This window comes from Carettochelys insculpta, chromosome 27 (genome assembly GCF_033958435.1).
Source record: "Carettochelys insculpta isolate YL-2023 chromosome 27, ASM3395843v1, whole genome shotgun sequence".
Classification (NCBI taxonomy): Eukaryota; Metazoa; Chordata; order Testudines; family Carettochelyidae; genus Carettochelys; species Carettochelys insculpta.
The window spans coordinates 14,786,896-14,808,456 of record NC_134163.1 but is presented as its reverse complement, the minus strand read 5'-3'; the positions used below and the strand labels follow the sequence as shown (position 1 = coordinate 14,808,456).

Below are 21,561 nucleotides of genomic sequence, written 5' to 3'. Positions count from 1 at the left end.
GCATCAACCAGCCCTGCAGCAGGGAGTCAGAACAGCACAAGGAAACAGCCCTGGGGAATTGTGGGAAGGCACCGGACGACTAGCCACATTCAGACACCTTAGGCCTGTATCCACACTGCAGCCAGCCAGCCAGAGGACAAGCACGCCCCTTTGGGTGCAGCCACGTAACAGGGCAGCTCACCCCTCACGGGCACCCCACTCTGGCCGAGGGGTGGACCTTCACCCTCGCAGTTCAAAGCCAAAAGCCTCTTCAGGAACTTGGCCCGTTACACACCCAGCATGCGAGTCACAAACCCCTTCTGGGTGCAGCCTCAGCAGTACTGCAGCCTGCAAAGCCTGGCACAGCAGCCGTAAGGAGCCTTGCCAGGGCAGGGCTAGCAGCGGACTGAGCTCTGCACCCCCTTTCCCAGATAAGGCCTCAGCCTCCGTGAGCCAGCCAAGGGGTCAGTCAGTGCCCACAGCTACCGGCACACCTGTCCCCACCAGCTTGGTATCTTACAGAGCCCACAAACCACCCACTCTGCTCAGCCTGACGTCTCCAGGGGAACTGCCTGTTGGCTGGTCCTTCAGCTCCTTTTATAAGCCCTTCCTGGCTCCTCACTGGCCGCTTCCTCCACTGCTATTCTAGTCTGCTTGGAGAACCTCGCTGTGGCTTCTTTTTTGGGGTGCGGTGTGGCCAGGCCACAAGCCTTCAGCAAGGAGGTGCAGGGTCTGGTCCATCGCAGGATGGGATGCGGGTGAGAGGCAGCGCTTGCAGGAGAACCAGAGACAACTCTAGTGAGAACAAGCCCTGGGTCTCTCTCTCTGAAGGGGTGTGACCCCTCTGGGTGGGGGGATGAGCGCTTGCACATGGCTGCAGCTGAGATGCGGGGAGGTTGCTGGGCAGCCAGGGAGTAGCCCCTGCTCAGGAGGAGCCGCCCAACTACCAAAGGTCCATGTGCGATGTGATCTCGGTGGGGTCTGGGTGTCAGAGAGGAGCAGGGGGGTAGAGGGGCCTTAGCACCCATCTGCAAAGGGGACCGAGCTCTACCCCGTACCCAGGCATCCGTGCCTTATGCTTGTGTCTTGCAGTGCCGAGCGAGCCCTGCGAGAACAACCCCTGCCTGCACGGTGGCACCTGCCAAGCCAATGGAACCGTCTACAGCTGCACCTGTGACCAGGGCTTCACTGGGGAGAACTGCGAAATAGGTGAGTGGCCGCTGCCCTGCGGCCAGGGGCCTGCCCTGCAGAGACAGGAGGGGTGAGAACAGCCACCCGGCCACTCACAAGGGGGCAGGTGCCCAGCACTGAGTTCAAATGCAGTCCAGGGCAGACGTGGTTCTTGACGGCTCTTCCATGGTCGCTATAAGATGCCAAGCTGGCGACAGGCGTGCCGGTGCCCGTGGGCACTGAGTGACCCTGGCCAGCCCACAGAGGCTGAAGCCTTGTCTGGGAAAGGGGTGCGGCTGTCAGTCTGCCGCTGGCCTGCCCTGGGAGGCCTGCAGCCACCAGCATTGTGCTCGCTCGAAAAAACCCCACATGGAGGAATGGGTGGGCAGCGAGAGCCCCAGCCCTGCAGCTAGGGGAGCATCCGGGAGCAGGGGCCCTGTCCTTTGATGTGCCTGCTCCGTCACATCCCATTCCCCAGACACCTCCATCTGGCCAGGCTCCCCGGTGCCTCTCCACCAGGCTTTGGGGGCAGCTGCACTGCTCCGGCAGCCTGCTGGGCAGACAGAGCCTATGGTCCCTTTGGGCCACTTGGGCAGCGTAAAGGGGTCCCCTGAGAACCCCACAGCACAGTGGGGCAGGAGGGGCTCTCCAGCTGCTGGCCCTGCACCCACCCTGCTCCCAGCCCCACCCCCAGATAGGGGAGGAACCTTATCGCCCAGCCAGGGAATGGAGGCTCCTCTCCTGGGTGCCTCGCAATGCAGCTCTCCAGTGCCAGGGCTCGCTGGAGGAGACTGGCTCTGGATCACACAGGATGGCCATCCTGGGAGCCCGAGTCCATTGTGTCATCCACAGAGGACTGAGCCATGCCAGTCTGCGAAACGCTGCAAGCCAGCCCAGGGCAGCCGGCACTGGAGTATCAGGCTTAAAACCAGAGATGCTGGAGATACGTGGGGGGTGGGGAACACAACAGCAACCAACCTTTCCAGAGCCAGATAATAATGTTTAAGCAACATCGATTTCCGTGTTACAGCTCAGTGAGCGGTAATGAACTGCTCGGCACCTCCTGCCTGGGGACGTGCTAGAGTCCCACGGCGCACCATCCCCCACACCTACCAGCTGGCTGTCAGTGGGGCTCACCAGGTCCCTGCTGCTGAGCTGGGCACACTGTAATGGGTTTCTCCTCTCCCGCCCCAGGAGGTGGGACAGGGTGATTGGCCCATGTACAGGTGGGGAGCTGTTGCACAAAAAGACTAAAGGACTTGCCCAAGGACACTTGGTGAGTTTGTAGCAGAGTGGGGCCCAGAAGACAGGTCTGAGATGGCGGCAGAGGGTCTGGAGTAGACAGATATCTGTGGCCTGCAGCAGAACTGACCTGGAGTGGCAGGGAAGCAGGGCTGGAAATCTCACCAGGATGGACTGTCTCCAACACGTCGCATGGGCAGACCCGCCCTGACATCTCTCCCATCACGAGGCCCAGCCAGTGTCCCTTGGCCAGCTGCCTGCACTACCCAGCCCTGGACCCCAGCACTGCTCCGGTGCCAAGCTGGAAAGCATCAGCCTAGTAATTCATTAGCCGCAGATAAATCAGCTCCAATTAGCGCTATGGAGCAGGGCGGCTGTGCCTGAGTGGCCTCAGCTGGGATGGCAGCTGCACTCTGTCCTTGTCAGGCAGAAGCCAATAGCCCATTAGCGGAGCCCAGCTCAGGCTCAGTCCAGGCCCTGCTGGGGGTAAGCTGCCAGCTCACCTCCCTTCTAGGCTCCCAGGGGTGGCGGGGGGATGGCTGTCTGGGGAGGGGCCACGGGGCACATCCATTCTCATTGCGCTCTGCTCCCAGCATGGTGTGTTCTTCCCCAGTGCCAGTTGTTCAGGAGGTCCTGCAGGTCCCAGCCTGGTGGCTTTTGCTCCCACGGAGCAGGGACTGCAGGGCGCTGTGTGCCTGTGCCAGGGCGCTGGCACCACCAGAGATGTTGACTCCTTCCTCTTCTGGGCCGCTGCTGCCCTCTGCCTCCTCTGGCGTGTCCCAAAGCATCTCTCCCTCTCGGAGCCCCCAGAGCCCATCTGCAAAAGGACAGTGGTGGGGTGGGACAGAGCGAGCAGCAGGAGCAGCCAGGATCTCCCACGTCCCTCTCGTTTGTCCACGTTCTTCTCCCCACCAGGCTGGGGCTGCTGAGCTCCCCTGGCTCCCTATTTAAGTGGTCGTGGCGGGGGACATGTCCCCGCCGCCGAGCGGCTCCCCTGGGATCCAGCCGCTCCCGAGCACCAGCCCCGCCGATGTCCTTGGGGTTTAATTTCTTCTGTGGGATGCAGACAGCTGTGCCCTTTCCCGGCCTGGCAGGGACAGTGTCGGCTCAGTCCCCTCCCATCCAGCACTGAGCTGCCGGCTCCTCGTGGCTGTTTCGCTCCCTCTCTAGGCTAGTGTTTATCCCTCCAGCCGCCCATCTCCAGCCCTAGTCTCTCGCGCCAGGGTTTCTCCAAGGTGCCCATCAGTGTGGCATCAAACCTGCGCTGCACTTGTCCCTGGGCCTGACTGGCTGGCGCTGGGGTCGGGAGCTGGGTGCAGTCACATGCTAGGGTCCCCTGGGTGTGTCTCACTTAACCCTCTCCTTGCCATTGTGGAGGGGGCAGGGATTGTGCACCTGGGACCTCCCTGGTCTCTCCTGCAGCACGTCACAGCCTGGTCTCCTGGGGGCAGCGACACTTTGCTCTTGTGTTGGTTGTGGGGTTATTGTGGGGGAGGCTGACTGGCACGGGGGTGACCTGTGCCATGCAACTGGATGGCCAGTTGCTCCAGGCCCCCCAGATCCTTGTTCAAAGGGTGCATTCTCCATAAAGCAACCCAGGGCTGAGCATCCCCTGGCGCAGCCCTGCTCCCAGCCCAGACAGTGAGGTGCAGCTGGCTGGCCAGGCAGTGCTTTCTCTGGGGTGGCTGATTGGAGCTGGCTCCCCACACCCAGCCAGTCCCGCGGCTGGGGCTGCCAAGGCACCAGCACTCAGTTCTGACAAGCACAGACGCAGAAAAAGCCCTGTCTACGTAACAGGAAGCATCTCCAGCAGGAGCCCAGATCCACGTCCTGCCAGGTCCTCCCGTAGCTAGTCACCCGGTGCCAGGCCTCCTTGGCAGCTGCTGTGGGGCATTGTGGCCCTGCTCCCTTCTGTCCCCCAGTGCCTAGCCCGCTGAGCAGGCTGGACTGCTGCAGAGCAGGCTCAGGTGGGTGGGAGGAGGGAATGCCAGCTCCCCTGCTGGCCCCTGGGCAGAGGGAGCCCAGGGACATGGCACAGCGGCACAGGCTCAGTCGTCTGACAGGGCTGAGGGCACCAGGAGATTAGATGGTGGCCCCGGAGTGCCTGTGTCATAGACTGAAATGGGCTGGACAGCAGGTCCCTGAGCCAGAGGGGAAGCTGTCGTAGGGGTCCCCAAGGGAAGCCTGCAGCCCACGGACAGCGACACCCCCCCGCCCAGTGGGACCCAGCAGGTCTTTTCCAGCTCTGTTTGCTATGCTGGGGGAGGGAGCTGGAGGAAATAGAAGAGGGCTGGGCCGAGCCCAGGGCCCAATCCTGGGGGGCACAACAGGGCAGGCTGGGAGCGGCTGCACCCCACAGGCCATCAGTACAGCTCTTTAAAGCCCTTTTCTCTCCCCAGAGGAGCTGGGGCAGCTGCCTGCACATGCCCAGCAGGGGAGAGCGCCTGGTGCTCCCAGAACTAGGCCTTCACCCAGGTGCTCCCCCAGTGAGCACGTGGCTGTGACACCAAGGCCTGCTGCTCCCGTGTGTCAGGCGGAGGAGGCTGTGCGTGAGCACGCACGTGTGTGTACATGCAGGGGGGTTGCACACACGTGTGTTTGGATGTATGCACATGTGTACACATGCATAGGGGTGTGGGCATGTGTCCCCAAGACACAGACACTGCTTGGGAGGGGCTGTGTCACTGCTGGGCCCTCAGCTGCTCTGTGTCTCTCGTGGCAGATATTGACGACTGCCTGTCCAGCCCCTGTCAGAATGGAGGCACCTGCATTGACGAGATCAACTCCTTCGTCTGCCTCTGCCTGCCCAGCTACGGGGACAGCCTGTGCGAGAAAGGTGAGAGCCACGGCCCTGGCTGGGGGGCAGGGTTAGCAGCATGGCCCTTTTAGCGAGGGCCCCCAGTGCACCACCAGGCTGGATGGAGGTCAATCAGAGACAGCCCCAGGGACTGAAGTCCCACAGCAGGTCTGGAGGCGGGAGCAGGATCTGGGGGTTTGCTCTGGGGCCAGCCCGAGCAAGGCTCTCAGAGGGGCTGGGAGCCTGGAACCTCTTTGTAGGTTGGCCTCACACCTGCAAAGTTTGGGGGACAGGAGGAGGGACCCAGAATCTGGACACTCAGTTTGCCAGGTGCTGAGTGCTGGATAGGGAGCCAGACAGCCAGGCGGGCAGCTAGATACCCTCAGCTCTATGGAAGAAGAAAGAGGCCGAGAATGAGCAGGATTGAGGGGTGGGGTGGGATACACAGATAGACAAGGATCTAGGGAGGGACACGACAGAGGGAAGTGCCTGGCCAGGCAACCATGTGAAATTACTTCCAAGTGTCTCCTGCCTGCCAGCGTTCCCTTGACTCTTTTCCATCCATGTGCAGAATAAATTTTATGTGCACCAAAGCATGTGTGGAAGTGCACCATCAGGAGAACCGCCAGACCCCCCCTCATGCCAGGTGGTGTCCCCTAGAGAACGGTGCAGCACCTGCCAGGCACTGCCACCTTGTGCGCTGCAAAGTGAGCGTGGCGAAGAGCTGGCAGTGGATGAGGGGGTCAGGTCTCAGACCTGCCATTCCCTGGGCAGCTGCCAGCCAGGGATAGATCCAGACCAGAACTAAAGGAAGAAACTTCCCTGCAGCAACACCTGGGCTGGGAAACTCCCACCTCCCACCTGGCAGCAGCCCAAGGCCCTGCCCTCCTCGGGTGCGGTCAGCCAGGCTGGCAGAGACACGGCCTCGTGTAACGAGGTCCTGCGAGCAGAGCTCTAGTTCTGAGGCCAGGGAATGAGCCAGCAGCTCCCCCCGGGCCAGTGGGAGCAGCACACAGGATCCCTGGGGCTTCCTGGCTCTCTTGCTTCTCCCATCTGCTCTGCGCTGGGTGGCAAGAAATCCAGCCTCCTCTGCTGAGAGTTTATCAGACTTGTCCCATGGGGGCCACTTCCCTGCAGTGAGCATCTTGTGCTGTGCAGTCACAGGGCTTCCTGCCCTGCCCTGTCCCCAAAGCAGAGGGGAAATCAAGTCAGGCTGCAGGCCAGGGAGGGGCCCAAGACCAGCCTGCGAGTCAGAGCTGTGCATAGACACCAGGAGTCCTGCACCCCCTGCTCTGGCATGGAGCTGGGAGCTGGGGGCATTCCCTGACCTGCTCCCTTTCTCCCTGCATGGCGGCAGACACGGAGGGATGCGATCACGGCTGGCACAAGTTCCAGGGCCACTGCTACCACTACTTTGCACACCGGCGCTCCTGGGAGGATGCGGAGCGGGACTGTCGGCGGCGCGCCGGGCACCTGGCCAGCATCCACTCGCCGGAGGAGCACGGCTTCATTAACAGTAGGGCGGGTGCTTCCCTTCCGGGCTGGGCTGGGCTGGGGGCAACCCAGGGTTCAATGCTGTGCCCCGGGTTGGAGGGTGACTGACGCCCCAGTGTGGACGCAGCTACACGGGTGTGAAGGTGCCTGGTGCTGGGTTAGCACCTTCACCTCCCTGCTAACGTGATCCCCCCATTACAGCTGTGCTCACGCTGAAGAGGGTTCCACTGCTTTTACTGCACAGCTGACGGGCAGGGTATCGGATCCTCTCCCAGGCTAGGTAGGACAGGGCAACTCTGCGGTGCTGACAGGGGCCGTGGGCTGAGGGAGGCAGGGCTAAGCCACGCGGAAAGCTGCCCCACCTCCTGGACGGGTGCTGGGCCCTCTGATCCCAACACTGGTAGAGGCACAGGCCTTGCGAGTGGTGTTCAATGAGCGTCGTTCTGCAGGGAACCAGAAACTGCGCCCAGTGCAGTGTTGCCAGTGCAATTTGTAAGAAATTATTCTGGATATGGGTGAAACCCCTCTGATTTCCAGGGCCACAAGGCACCAGTCTGACCAGTCAACAGCCTAGTCTGGCCTGGGACTCAGGAGACCTGGGTTCAACTCTTGGCTCTGCCCCTGCCCTGTCGGGTCACCTTGGGCAAATCACATTGCTGCACCTCAGTTTCTCCACCTGTAAAATGGGGTTAACTAATCGGTTACTACTGATCTCTTTGTCAAGCGCATTGAGATCTACTGCAGAGGAGAGGGGTTTTGCTATTAGAAGCCCAGCATCCTGCAAAGTTCAGGCCAGAGAATCTCACTCTTGCATGAGCCCAAGAACATGCTGCTGAAATGCCCACTCCTGATTTAAAGACTCCCAGTGGTGGAGAATGTTCCACCTCCCCTGCTGAGCTGTTCCAATGGTTAATTGCTCTCGCTGGCAAAATGCACCTCTTATCTCACGTCTGACTTCCCTGCCAGCCGTTGCATCTTGTCCTGCTTTTGTCAGTGAGATGAAAGTACTTTCTTCTGTCAAGATCTTCTCTCCTTTGAGTGGCGAATAGTCTGGAATGCACATTTTCCGGAGAGCTTGGAGTGGGACACACAGCAAGATGTGGGAGGGGAACTTCTGCACTGGGTTGGAATTGAAATAAAAAACATTCTGCCCCCAAGAGTTTGTGGGTGCAGAATTGACCCGGGGGAAAACAACCCTTTGCATGTATTATTATTTGTTAGTCTTTAAAGTGCTACTGGACTGCTTTTCTGTTCTGATCGTCTATAGGCTAGCACGCCTTTCCCTCTGCTGCTCTGCACCATTGGCTGGGTGGGAATTTTCCCACGGGTTTTGTACTGTCCCAGGACTTGATCTTGCATAGTGCTCATCACCTCCCTCCTCCCACAGATTTCCATGGGGCCTGGAGGTGCTTAGAGCCTCGCAGAACCCATAGTGAGAGCAAATGATTGCCCCACTGATAAACTTCCCCTGCCCCCTCCCAACAGCTACATTCTGCCTGCCTCACTGCCAGGACCTTACCAACAGCTGTCACCCGGAACCCTGTCTCCTCTGAGCAGGGTGCTGACACGAGCACCCCCCCGCACCGAGGCCCAACTCCCACTGAAATCCAAAGGAGCGAGCAGCTGGGCTCATGAAGATCAGCTGGTTCAAGTGGCAGCTGCCCTGCAAGATTTCCAAAATCGACTGGAGTAAAATCCAAGGAAGGACCATTCCCTTCTTACCCCCGGGGCAGGGGCATTGGTAGTGGTGTGTGGGGCAAAGGGCCATGCGAGGCCAGCCACGGGTTTTGGTGCCCTCGGCAAAGTCCCATTCGATAGCGGGAAAAGGGGATGTCTGAGATAAAAGAAACAAAACAAAGGGTAAGGGCGAGTGGAGGGGGAGTGAATATGCACGGAAGGGGGAAAGTTAGGAATTGCAGTGCCACAGGACAAGCGTGCGTGTAGCTCTCCACCCGCTTGGAACCTTTCGTGGTGCATGAGCCTGCGCTGGCTTCACAGTCACACAAACCTGGTAATGCTGACGTCATTTCATCATTTTAACGTTCGCTTAAAACTAGCTTGAAAATGAAAGATGAGGACAGACTTCCGGTGAGCTTTGACTATTATTCCCACTAGAGCCCAAAGGAATGGGTCATGTTAAGTGGTGTTTGTTAACATTAACAAGCAGGTGTTGGAAAAGCCGAGCTTTACGCTGACTTTCACAGTAACAGCCTACAAGAAAAACAGCGTCTTCATCTTACCAGCACGTGCGAAGCCTGTGAAAACCTCGTATCACATTTTTCAAGTCCAACCCAATGCAAATTCTTTGTAGGTGCAGCATCTTCAGGGTCACAGCAGCTGCTGCCGGTCACTGAGTGACTTTCACTAAGAAGCACACAACACTGACTCTGCCGTACAACTGCCCTATACTGGGCTCCTGGGAATGACTAAGCTGCCAGCCCCACCCCCAGCAGCAAACCTGAGCTGTGCTCTTTTGAAGTGATGCCACAACCCCCTTGAACTGTATTTGCATACACAGCTGTGCTCTACAATGGTAAATAAAGACAGCAACTCAGCTTTAGATGCAGCAGTGACGCACAGTGTTACAAGTACAACATTGGACACTTTTATATATGAGACACGTTAATATATTTTTAAATAGAGAAAAAGTCCTGGTAAAGAGGGATCCAGGACCCCTGGGCTCTATTCTAAGCCCCAGCACTGAGTTTGCAATCAGGCCCAGCTGAACTGGGGTTTCCTAGGGCATGGGACCTGGGCTGAGACCCACCAAAACTCACTCCACATTAGGACTCCTGGGTTTTATCCCAAGAGCTTAGGTTAGATCTGACAGCTGCACATCAGGATGCCTGAGTTCTAGTCCCAGCTCCGTCACTGACTAAGTGGGTGACATTGAGCCAGTCAGCCCTGCTCTATGCCTCAGTTTCCCTAGCTATAAAAGGACACAAAGTTTTTGAAAGTGCCTTGAGGTCTACGGATGAAAGCTGCTTAAAGCCCAGCCAGCCCCTGGTAAGTAATCAAGAGGTAGCTGTCACCCTTCAGGGAAGTGCAGCCATCACTGGGGTGGAGCACGTCACACTGGCTGTCTAGAATAACACAGCTCAGCACAGGAAGAGAAGCCGAGTTTGGTGCCAGGTTCCAGTGCCTGGGAATGCACCTCCCAATGCCTTTAATGTGATGCCTGCCAAAGACAATAATCTGCTCCCTTGGCAAAGGCTCAGGCTCCAGTCACAGGTGTCTCTTGTGTGACTCTACCTAGGCTTTGGGCACGAGAACACCTGGATCGGGCTCAATGATCGGATTGTGGAGCAGGACTTCCAGTGGACGGATAACACAGGCCTGGTGAGTTCAGAGTATCTCTGCCAGGGAATACTGTTGCTCAGGGACCCTTCACTGCCCCCCAGCCCCACCAAGGTGTTGTCCTTTTTGACCCAGCCCCACCCCAGCCTGTTGGCCGTCTGGGGAAGGAAAGCATGCCAGATGTAACGAAAAAGGGAGAGGAGAGCCCAGGGGAGGTGGGGACAGTGAGTGTGCAAAGGAGGGTGTGGATGGAATTGTAGGGGGATGAGTGTAAATGTGCCTGCAGAACACAGAACACAAAGAGGGAGGGAGCTGCGGGTGTCTGCGTGGGAGGTTGAGTGTGCATGAGTGTGCATGGGTGTGCCAATGTGTGCAAGCATGAGCATCCATTGACACACGTGTGTGCAGGCGTAGGGGGATTCCAATGTGTACGCATAAATGCACACAAAGGTGTAGGTGTGCATGAGTGTGGTAATGTGTGCTGGCATGGGGTCAAGACTGCACATGTGAGCGTGCGACACAAGTGTGCATGTCACACCATGGGCCTGGCCTCCCTCCACCTAATCACAGGGAGCAGGATCTGACCCCCTTGTCTGACGGCCCCTGCTGGGCCCAGGCAGGCAGAGGTCCTGCTGTGGCCTAGCCAGGTGAGCAGCTGCCTCCAGCTCACACGGCATCGGTCTGGGCTTGGGTGGGGGCCACGACCCTGCTGAATCCTGTGGGCGGGGGCCTGGCCAGGGCCTGGCACTCCCCGCTCTAGGGACTTCGCCCCCCACCCCCGGCTCCTGCCCAGCACAGCCCTGCAGGGGCCAGGGTGGAGGGGGCTGGCGGTCCCCCGGCGGGGGGGGGGCGCCTGCAGAAGAGGGGCCGTGACTGCGGGGGTGTTTTCCCCCAGCAATACGAGAACTGGCGGGAGAACCAGCCCGACAACTTCTTCGCCGGCGGCGAGGACTGCGTGGTGCTGGTGTCCCACGAGACCGGCGAGTGGAGCGACGTCCCCTGCAACTACAACCTGCCCTACGTCTGCAAGAAAGGCACAGGTCGCCCCCGCCTCCCGCAGCTCCTTCCGCGCCGGCCCCCCGCAGCCCCTCCCCCGCAGGCCCAACGCAGCCCCCATTAGTCCCCCCCCAGCCCTTCCCCCGCAGGCCCCTCCCTCTCTCCCTCCCTCTCTCTCAGAGGCTCCCGCAGCTGCAGGACACCTGGAGGGAGCTCCACCTGGCAGGGGCCAGGGTCAGCCTCTGATTGGCTGAGTAGGAAAGAGGGGTGGGGCCAGTGGGACTAAATTGGCGTGGTGGGGGTGGGGTGTTAGTGAGAGCTGTGGGTGGGTGGATGGGTGGATGGATTGTGCACATGGAGGGCTGCAAAAATCAGCAGCTTTCTCCTGAGAGCCATGCAGAATTTAACTCATTCCTTTAGCGCGTGAGCAGCTGGGCTAAAGGAGGCACCAGCCAGTCTAGCAAGCTCCAGCCATGAGGTTTGGCTGGGCTTGCCCCAAGGCTTGGTCCAGTCCTGGCTGACTTGGACCTTGGCTCAGCAGGGCTGCTGAAAGAGAGAGGTGTTTTCCGGCAGGGTGGGTCAGGAAGCTAGAGAAGGGCCTGGCAGGGTGGGGTGGCCCCCAGAAGGTAGCCGAGGAGAAAATCAGCTTAGAAGCAGGTGCTTTTCCAGCTCTGGCTGTTTGTCCATTGTGACACTTACGCTGCTTGGAGGTTTTCTTCAAGCCCCATCTCCCAGCATCCCATGAGACTCTTGGCTTTCTGGTTTTTTCCCTCAAGTGACCTGGTAGTCCACTCAGCTGCAGAGCAGAGCACGAGCCCAGGCCTCCAAAAGCTTCACAGCTCAGGAAGCAACTGAAAAAGAACCTGATTTGGGGAATGGGACGTGATAGGGCAGTGCTGGCCCCCCTGCCCTTCATTTCAGTCCTCCTCAGAGGAGAGTGTAGGGGGGCTGCTAGACAGGCCCATTTATAGCTCCAAATCCAAAGCTCCCCTTATCATCCCAGGAGCGAGATTCCTGTGTGGACTCAGGCTGCAGGTGGCAAGTCACATGCTGGCTAGCCCAGTGGTCCCCAGCCTTTTCAGTGACACTGCACGCTTCAATGAGACAAACAATTCCACGGCACTACTGCTTTTTTCAGCTGAATCGATTGTGACCCTAGTAAATGTGGGTTTACAAGCCGTCTTCCCAGAGAGGTTTGCGACATAGCGGTGCAGACGGCAAGCTAAACAGGGAGCAAATGGGATGTTGAGGATTTGAGGAACTGCTGAAAAGTTCAGTGGTAATTTGATTACTCATGGTGGGGGGCGGGAGTGGCTCTGCAGAGCGGGCCCCCCACCCTGCTAGCCTGTTGGAGCCAGGGCATGACATTTAAGGTGCACCCCAGCTCCAACAGGGTCCTGCCTTCCCTCCTGCCTGCTCCATCAGAGGAGGGAGGTAGGCTCCCCTCCAGTCCATTCTGGCTGGGAAACAGCATTTCAGCTGCCTCTTGGCACGAAGGGGCTCCTGCAGATTGACATTTCCTTTCACAGAGGCTCTGCAAAGAACCACTGCAAGGGGAAATTAACAAACGCTTCACTAGCTGGGACTCAGGTGGCCTTGCTGCTTGAGGCCCAGCTGACATGGGGTTGTTGATTATGCCTTTCCAAGGGGAAATGGAAGAAATTTTACGGCACACTTGGACAGTTCTCACGGCAAACCAGTGTGTCACACACACCAGTTGAAAACCGCTGGGCTACACTGTGCAAAGAAAGGGCCAAGTCACAGGTGTTTGTCCCACCCTCATTCCTGTGTGCTGCCCCTAGAGCCCATTGGCAATGAAAATCCCAAGAACCTCTCTGAATCTCGGCATTTTTACCACTTTATTCTCTGCCCTCCACTCTGAGGTGCTTAATATGACCCCATTAGAACCATTCCATCCTCGTTCCTTAACTTGAATGTTATTTTAATCTCCGTCCATTTGTGCTGAGCCACAGAGAGTCACTCCAAACTCCCCCCCACACACACCTGCTGTAATGATAGCTTTGTCCCGATAAGGCCATTTATTAAATATGCAAATCCCTCCAAGGAGCCCTTTCTGCAGGTTGAATTTATGCAGCCACCACCGGCTGCTCCCTGAAATGCTGTACATTGCGTGAGCCATGCGGCAGAGAGGAGGACAGCATCGGTATTTCCTTGGGATGGCGTAAAACGGCGGGAGAGGCGTGTGGGACAGGACAGGCAGGCATGGGCGGATGTGCTTAGGTTCTGCTCCACCTCTGGGCTCTGCTATAATTACATCTCCCTCTAATAGCATCCGGTCTTGTGCCTTGCTGGGCCCTGGGCTGCAGAGGTGGGGCAGGTGCTGGGTGACTCTGCCAGCTGTTCCAGGCTCTGAGTGCCATGTTCAGGGCTCTGTGCTCATTCTCTGCCCCTCCCCCAGTCCCCCACCAAACTGTGACCAAGACTGAGTCAAGGGACTGACACCCATGTGAGTTTGTCTTCCGGCAACCCCAACGGATACGTGTCTGCTTCTTTAAGCACCTAAATGCCTGGAATGGTCCAGCACTAGGTCTCTCTGGGCCTCAGTTCCTCATCTGTACAATGGGTATAAGAGCCCTGCTGTGGGGAGTGCCATGAGCATTGCATTGGGAGGCGCTGACACTGCACAGTTGAGTTTGCCCTACCAGCACCACTGGGTCCCACCAATGGGCAGCCGCAGTGAAACCCCTGTTCTCCCCACCCTGGGCTCCCTGTGTGATGGGGTTCAGGGGTCCCCAGGCTCTGCACCCGTCCGCAGGCAGGAGTGACTCTCACTTGGCAGGAGAACAGCGGGTTTGTTAGCTGACAGGACACAGCGTCGTACAGAGGAGTCAGTGCAGCAATCAGGGACAGCCAGTCCAATCCACATTGGGGAGAGGAGGCCCCGAGGGGCCCCTGGAGCCAGGGCCTGCCCCCTCCTTTGCCTCTCTCTCTCCCAGCCCAGACTCACTGCTTCCAACTCCCAGTTCCAATTCAAACCTCTCGGCTCCACCTCCCCTTTGTCTGCAGCCCAGAGGCGTCACCTGGTTGCCAGGTTACCCCCAGCAGGAGCCCCAGACCCTCTGTGAGACACACAGGTACTCCCACGTATCCCCCACTACATCACACCCTGCACAGCCCTGCCCTGCCCCAGGGTCCCAAACCCTGCCCCAGCACTAGCTATGCCTGACCTCCCCCCATGGCATGGGGTGCTGGAGTGGAGGACCCTGCAGGGGAATAGGTCTGACACACCCTCCGCAAACTCCCTGGGGGCGGAGCTCAACCAGGCCAGTGTTGCTGCTGCCTGCTGGGGCTTCTGACACTGCCTAGGCAGGAGCTGCTCCAAGGGACGGCCTTGTCCTCTGCCTCAGTTCCCTTGTCACCGCGCCTGCTGTCTTGCCCCCATGCAGTGCTGTGCGGGCCACCCCCGGCCGTGGAAAACGCCTTCCCCATTGGCAAGCAGAAGGAGAAGTACAGCGTCCATGAGACCGTCCGGTACCAGTGCGAGGCCGGCTTCCTCCAGCGGCACATTCCCACCATCAAATGTCACAGCACCGGGAAGTGGGACAGACCGAAAATCCTCTGCACAAAACGTTAGTGCTGGCGCCGGTCTCGTCCCGTGGCTCACCGGCCACTCTCGTGCCAGTGCGCCACGTTGGGACACCCCGGCGTAATTCCAGGTCCAACTCTGTAGACAAAGCCACACTCACTTGCTGGACGCCCGAGGTAGCAGGGCTGGGGGGTTATTGTGCTCAGGGCTGGGAGTTCACAAGTGCAGGGCTGGGGGTTCGTGAGCTCAGGGCTGGGGGCTACCGAGCTCAGGGCTGGGGGTTCGTGAGCACAGGGCTGTGAGCCGACACCCCTTCCCATATGAAACATCAGCCTCTTTCCCTGGAGGGAGGTGGCATTTAGCCCCAGTGGCCAGATCCCAGGGGCGTTTCTCTCCACGCTGACGCTGCCCTGCACTCTCGAAGGGAGATGGGGACCTGTACTCGTTATACTGAGCACCTGCTGCATTCCACCCAAGAAGCGGCTGCCCCGTCCAGTAGCCACCAGAGGTCACCTCCAGGCCTTGTCTTCACTGCCCTGCCAAACCTGCCTCCACCTGGGCTGGGGGGGAGTTTGTGGCTTCGCCCCGGGGTAACGAGCCGCCTCCTCCTTGTCTCCATTAGCCAGACGGTCGCACAGAACCCGGCGCCATCACCGCCACCACCACAACCACCAGCGCCACCACCGCTCCCGCAAGGAGAGGAGAAAACACCGGAAGCAGATCAAGCTGGACTGGCTGGAGGAAGGCAACTACTTCTAGAGGCCGGTGACGAACAAGCACAAGCCCCCCCTCCCCCCTGGGACGAGACGGGCACGTGTGCGAGATGGGAAAGGGCGACATTTACCGACCCCGACCCCTCTCCAAGGCCCTTTGCTTTCGTCCCTTCGGATGCCCCCCGCCCCCGTGTGCCCCGTGTGCGTGCAGTTCTGTCCCCCCCCGCCGGGCGTACACATGTAACGGGCCTGGCCTCAACCCTGCTGGGTGCTCCAGCCTGCCAGGAACCGCTCAGCTCCCCACAGGGTCAGTGGTTGAGCCCCATGCTGCCCGGGAGTGCAGAGGCAAGGCCAGGCTCCCAGGCCAGCCCCACAGGGCCCTGGCATGTCTGAACAGGGGCTGATCCGCAGCTCACGTAAACTGGGGCTGCTGTCCTGCTTTGCACCCATTCCCACCGTGGGCTGCAGCCGAGTTTGGTACAGCTGCGCAGCGACACAGCCCCACCGCAGCGAGCCTCGTCCTCCGGCCTCTGAGACTTCCCGCCGGGCGTGGGATTTGGAAGGTCAACATACCCAATGACAGCAGATTCACGCCTGCTGGGGTCTGAGCCTAGGGAGGCCAGAAGGGCAGATTCCCGCCCCACCTCTGCCTGCTGTGCTCGGGCTCCTGTTCTGGGCTCCTTAGCCCCCCCCCCCCCAACTTCGTTTTTGCCCTGCTCCCTGAGTTGCAGGTCCCCGTAGTCCTCTCCCTGCTGGGCCTCCTTGTCTGCACCTCCCGCTCCCCTGTTGCCTTGTCTTACTTTCGGGTCCGGTGGTTTCCTGGCTGGCAAGAAGTACAGACGCCCCTGGCAGCAGTGCCCGCTCACATGCACGGTGCAGCAGGCCAAAACAAACCTCCTTTGCACGCCGCCAGCACCCAGAGGAGCCCACGCTGGAGCCTGCGCAGCCGATGGGCGTGTTCCAGCTTCGGTCTCCTGTGGAAACGGAGCACTCCCCACCACCGATGGGCCAATCGCCTCCTCACCAGCTGTTTTCATCCCACTTGCCAGGCCCTTTGGGGGAGGCATCTCTGGGTATCCCATGGTGCTCTGGGGCTGGGACGATTCTCAAGAGAAACCAAACAGCATCGCCATCTCGGTTTCTGCATGGAAACCCTCCGGGGTCTGTGCTCGCCTTTCTGCCCCTTCCCCTTGGGGCTGGACAGCATAGGGCAGCGTCTCTGAACCTTTTCACTAGTTTGGGCCCCCAGTCACCTCCCAAGCCATTCACAGACCCCCCCCCAGTCAGCCCCCAAACCATTTGCAGGTCCCCAGTCACCCCCCCAAACTGTTCACAGGTCCCCAGTTGCTCCCCCAAACAACTTGCAGGTCCCCAATCACCCCCCAAACAATTTACAGGTCCTCAATCACCCACAAACCGTTTGCAGGTCCCCAGTCGGCCCCCCAGACCATTCGCAGAATTCTAGCCACTCTGTACACTTGGTTAAATGAGAAAGGAAACCAGCCCATCAATTGTTGGCCCATGATTCCTAACCTGACTGGAAGATTTAACTTAAAAGCATTGATAGTCACCTGGCAATTCATTTAACACTTATTGTCTATGATCATTTTTACTGATTTTTTTTTCATGGACCCCTGGCTGACCTCTTGGGGTCTGTGGACCCCAGGCTAGGACCCATCTGTGTAGGCAGCAGCTGGCCCTGTTACACCTTGTCAGATGAGCTGCTGGCCTGTTTCTTCTCCCTTTCAAAGCACTCATCCTCCAAAGAGGTGATGTGACTAGTCCCTCCAGCTGGACAGGGGGTGTGGGTCAGCAGGGAAGCTATACCAGCTGGGGATCTGGCCCCTTGACTCCAGGGGAGCTGGGCTGTTTTACAACAGCTGGAACACTGGCCCCACTGACGTTGGTGCATAAGGGCTAGACTCTGCCACCCTCCCTGGCCAGTTTCAGTGGGACTCCTGGGGAGTAGGGAGCTTGCCCCCCAAGGGGACAGTCAGCTGTGGTCAGTGCAAGGAATAGGCACCTACCCAGCAGTTGGCCCCCCACCCCAAGGCTGAGAGAGGACTCTGCAGCTAGCCTGTCCCACCTCTAGGGAAATGACCCCTCATGCTCCAGAGCAGGCATAGCTGTGCATGGCACGTTAGCCTCATGCAAAGCATTTTGCATGGGGCAAGGGCTGAATTCCAGCTCCCCCCCAGTCAGCAGAATCAGTCCCCCTGCCTTTGCAGGATCAAGGCCCTTCTACTTTGTTTTGGGGTTTGTGTCTCCCTCCCCCTACCCTCTTTGTCATTCATTCAGGTTGATTTGGTGCGTGCACACACAGGTGGGTACCACCTCAGCCAGCCGCTTTCCAGTCTCTGCTGTTTGCGATGTGACCGCAGTGTCCTGTATCCGCCGCCCTTCCCCGTGGCAGTGATGACACGCCACATTTCTGTACTGCTGGACATTTTAATAAATTTTTTTAACAGTTAATAAGCCCCGGCAATCTGCTTTGCCTTCTGATTACGGTGGTTATTATTTTTGGCCTTCCATTTCCTTTCCCTGACTCGGTGACACAGCTGGGCCGCCTGGCTCCTGCACTGAGCTCATTTGATGCTGCGGGGGCATCTTTCTGCAGCTAATTCCAAACTTCACTGCTGCTGGATCGCTGCCGCACATAATTATATTCTGTCATTCTTTTCGATTTCTTCCCTGGCTTCCTATTTCCATTTAAATGAGCCTTAAAAAAAAAATGGATTGTATTTTGGCCATTCCAGCCTAAAACGCCAAAGCCTTGAAACATTGCCAGGGCTGGGGGAGGGCAAATCCAGGCAGGACATATTTCATGCTCTAAGTGACTGGACACCTGCAGCCGCCGCCTTTGGTGCAAGGTAAAAGTCCCCTTAGCGACAAGTGCCTTGTGGGAACCAAACATCCAGGAGCTGCAAATGCCCCACAGGCGACTGGGAGAGAAGCTGCCCTACAACCATGTGCTGGGATCCATTAGAGCAGCCCCTGGCCAACAGTAGCCCAGAAATGGGGAGGATGTTAGGCAGCGTTCCCTGGAAGCTGAGTGCTGGGGCAGCTGCTCAGGAGAGATTCAGGTGCTGCCCAGGTGTTTAGCAGAGTACCTCAGCTGGCAGCCTGCGTTTCTATGGGTGGTGCACACTTGCAAGTGCCTCAGTGCACAGAATAAAATTTATTCTGCACAAGGATGGACAGGATTAAAGGGAACATTGGTGCCAGTGTGACTCGAAGCCACTTCCAGCCCCCTCCCGGGCTGCTCCTCTTGTGCGCTGCCTCCCCGGGGCACACCACAGACTCTCCCCGTAGGCGTTGGAAAGTAGCAGCATGTTCAGAGCTCTATGGACATCAGCTGGGGCAATTCCCAGCTCACCTGCTACCAGCCTCACATCTGCCAGAGTGGGGCAGGAAGGACAGCGGCTGTCTCCCCTGCCTCCTTCCTGGCCGGTGGATCCCACACACTCTCGCCCAGCTGCCCTGGCTGGTCCCGCTGACCTTCCACTGGGCACCAGCTTCCTCCTCGTCCATTGTTATCCCTGTGGTTGTCCTGCCAGTTTCTCTCTGGGGCGGGGGATGGCTGAGGGGAGGGGGACATGACCCCAGTCCCCCCTCTAGGCCTCTCCCCTTCTGGGAGACTTTGTGTAGCTGGGCATATGGTCCAAGGTGCCTCCTGGATAAAACATGGGGGCTGGAGATCAGCAGCCGTGCTGGGACCCTCATCTAATTCCACCACCTGTGATTCTGGGAGCATCTCAGGGCCCTGCACATCCATCGCCTGGCCGGGCTGGCATGAGAATGGGGTAGGGGCAGCGCCTGCCCAGCCTGGGGGCGGGGGAGCTGAGGAACTGTCACTGACACCCCTCGCCCCCTCTGGCCAGTGGTTAATAATTGGCTGCTAATAACAAAGAGGATTCCACGCATTACAGACACTGGAATATCTTGCACCCTCCTCCCAGTTTGCCTGGCCCAGGCACAGCTGCCCTGCAAGTTGAACCTCTCCGGTCCAGAGCTCCCTCGCTCGGCAACATCCGTAATCCAGCATGATTTGAGTTAGCCTCAGAACCCCATATCGTGGGCATGGCCAAGTTTCCCACCATCCCACAAAGTTTGTTTGCAGCCACCAGGCCTGGCTCTCCGTGTTCTGGGTGGTCATTTAGCTGTAATTTACCCTCAATGACTTCTCAGAGCCCAGTCAGCGTTGGTGATGTGTTAGCCAATACTGACCTTCCCCAATGCGGCAAAATCTCTCCGTCGGTACCAGTCAGGTCCTGAGGGTGCCGGATTAGAGAGGTTCAACTCGTACGCTTAAGATACATACAGTAAGAATTGGGAGAACCACCATGGACCCAGAAGAGGCTCTCGTACCATTCCCCTTGCAGCACGCAGCTCCTGTAGCAACGTGGCCTATGGACTCCCGCGTGGAGATCTTATGCGCCTTGCTGGTGCCCAGATGCCATGGTGATGGGCTTTCTAAACATGGGGGTTTGCCTAGACACAGCAGCGATGGGTGTTGTAGACACAGTTGGATCATATGGGCCCATCTCCTGTAGGTCACAGGCTCCTGTGGACCTGATGAGGCAAATGGAAATGTGGATCCCAGCCAAGGGAGGTGGTAGAATCTCCATCACTGGAGCTATTTAAGAAGAGGTTAGATAGATGGCTTTCAGGGATGGTCTAGAAAATGCTTCGTCCTGCCATGAGGGCAGGGGGCTGGACTCGATGGCCTCTCGAGGTCCCTTCCAGTCCTACTCTTCTATGATTCTATGTTCTCCTGGGGAAGCATCTCCCGAAGGTCCAGGCACTGGGGTGGATGGACCTTGCCACAGCTTGGTCCCTGGTTCCTGCTCTGGCCTGGCTCCTGGGACTGGTGATTGCTGGCTGTGGAGTGACACCAAGTGATGGATGGACCTGGGAGGTGGGACTCAGTGTGTCATGGGTCCCCTTAGCAGGACTGGGCATGGCAAGGGAGCCCTGCCACCACTGTGAGCACTACAAGCCTTTCGTCTCCAGGGCTGTCAATCCAGCGCCTTTCACCGGCACTAAATTAATTTTAAGCAAACATAATACATCTCCGAGGGGCCGTTCTTGCAGCCCCGCCGCCTGCTCCTGTCTCATTGGAAAGCAAGTGCTAATGAATCACCCCTGTGCCTCGGCCGCCGCTTGCTGAGGGGGATGCAGGCAGTGATGGAGCAAAGCCATGAATAATACAGCAGCGTGCGCCTTTCCCCACAACCAGCGACTCTCGTCTGCCACCTCCGAGAAGACGTGGAGGCATTCATGAATTTGTCAGGGGCTCAGCTGCAGAAAACATGAATCCCAGGGTCCAGCTGCACCTGAAGACACCACCAACCATTGCTGCCTGCCTCCAGGCTGGGCTCCCTCCAAGGCTGGCCTGCATCCCTTGCCCAGGCCCCTCTGCCTCCCACTGCTGCCCTGGGGGCAGAGGCCTGGAGAAATGTGGCCCAGATCACCCAGAGTCAGGCAAAAAAACCGAGGAGTCCAGCGAGCCTGGCTTAACTCTAACCACTAATCACTGCTCTCCTCCCAGAGCTGGGAGAGGCGTCCTGAGCGGCCGTATTGAACCAGCACTCAGACAAGGCCCACCCTGCTCTAACCAGGAGATGTGCAGGGGGTGGGGCAGGAAGCTGGGGGATCACTCGTGACAGGGCCTGAGCCTCCTGCAATGGCTCAGCTAAAAGGCGCTGGCTGAAGAACCAGCAGCAAACAATCCACTGGGTGCGGGGGTCACACTGGCTCCCTGACACGGCCCTGCTGCGGGAGCAGCTGGAGTAACACACCAGCGCTTTCCCACCAGCCCCCTATGCAAATGAGCTGCAATCATGCACATTACCTCCCCCCCCCCCCGCCACTTGTGTCCCAGCTGCACAGAGCTCAGCAGCCATGTTTGCTGGGCCGTGCCGCTCACCCGTGGGTTCTGTGCGCCTGCTCCTGGCCTTCCCCGTGCTGGCGGAGGGACGCAGCGGGGCGGCTTTGGCTGCAGCCCTTTAACTTTTCACTTCCATGTGCAGAATAAATTTTGTTGTGTGCACTGATCGTGGGCAGATGGGCGCCAGCCACAGAAACACCCACTGCTGGCTGCAGGCGCCCTGCTAGTCAGCTGGGGGGGATTTAAATCCTTTTCTAAGTGGCTGCCCAAGTACTCAGCTTACAGGGAACCACAACCCCCTCCCCTGCCACTGGCCAGACACAGGGGGACCATCCATCCCGTTTTCAATGGGTCAGTCCCTTATCTAGGCTGCCTCGCAGGAGTCCCGACTTTTTTTTAAGTAAATGGGCAACTTGTCCCATATGTTGCAGGTCAC

The 21,561-nt window shown here is 58.5% G+C and overlaps 1 protein-coding gene across 1 annotated transcript in view; it reads left to right on the top strand.

Moving 5' to 3' along the window:
• NCAN (neurocan) overlaps positions 1-15,291 on the top strand; it is a 40,692-nt gene extending 25,401 nt beyond the window's left edge. Inside the window, exons 8-14 of the mRNA XM_074978150.1 lie at positions 1,072-1,188; positions 5,114-5,227; positions 6,546-6,704; positions 9,939-10,021; positions 10,875-11,019; positions 14,383-14,565; positions 15,149-15,291. Coding sequence (XP_074834251.1) covers positions 1,072-1,188; positions 5,114-5,227; positions 6,546-6,704; positions 9,939-10,021; positions 10,875-11,019; positions 14,383-14,565; positions 15,149-15,291 — 944 coding nt within the window. The remainder of the gene's footprint in view (positions 1-1,071; positions 1,189-5,113; positions 5,228-6,545; positions 6,705-9,938; positions 10,022-10,874; positions 11,020-14,382; positions 14,566-15,148) is intronic.
• The last annotated feature ends 6,270 nt before the right edge of the window (positions 15,292-21,561 follow it).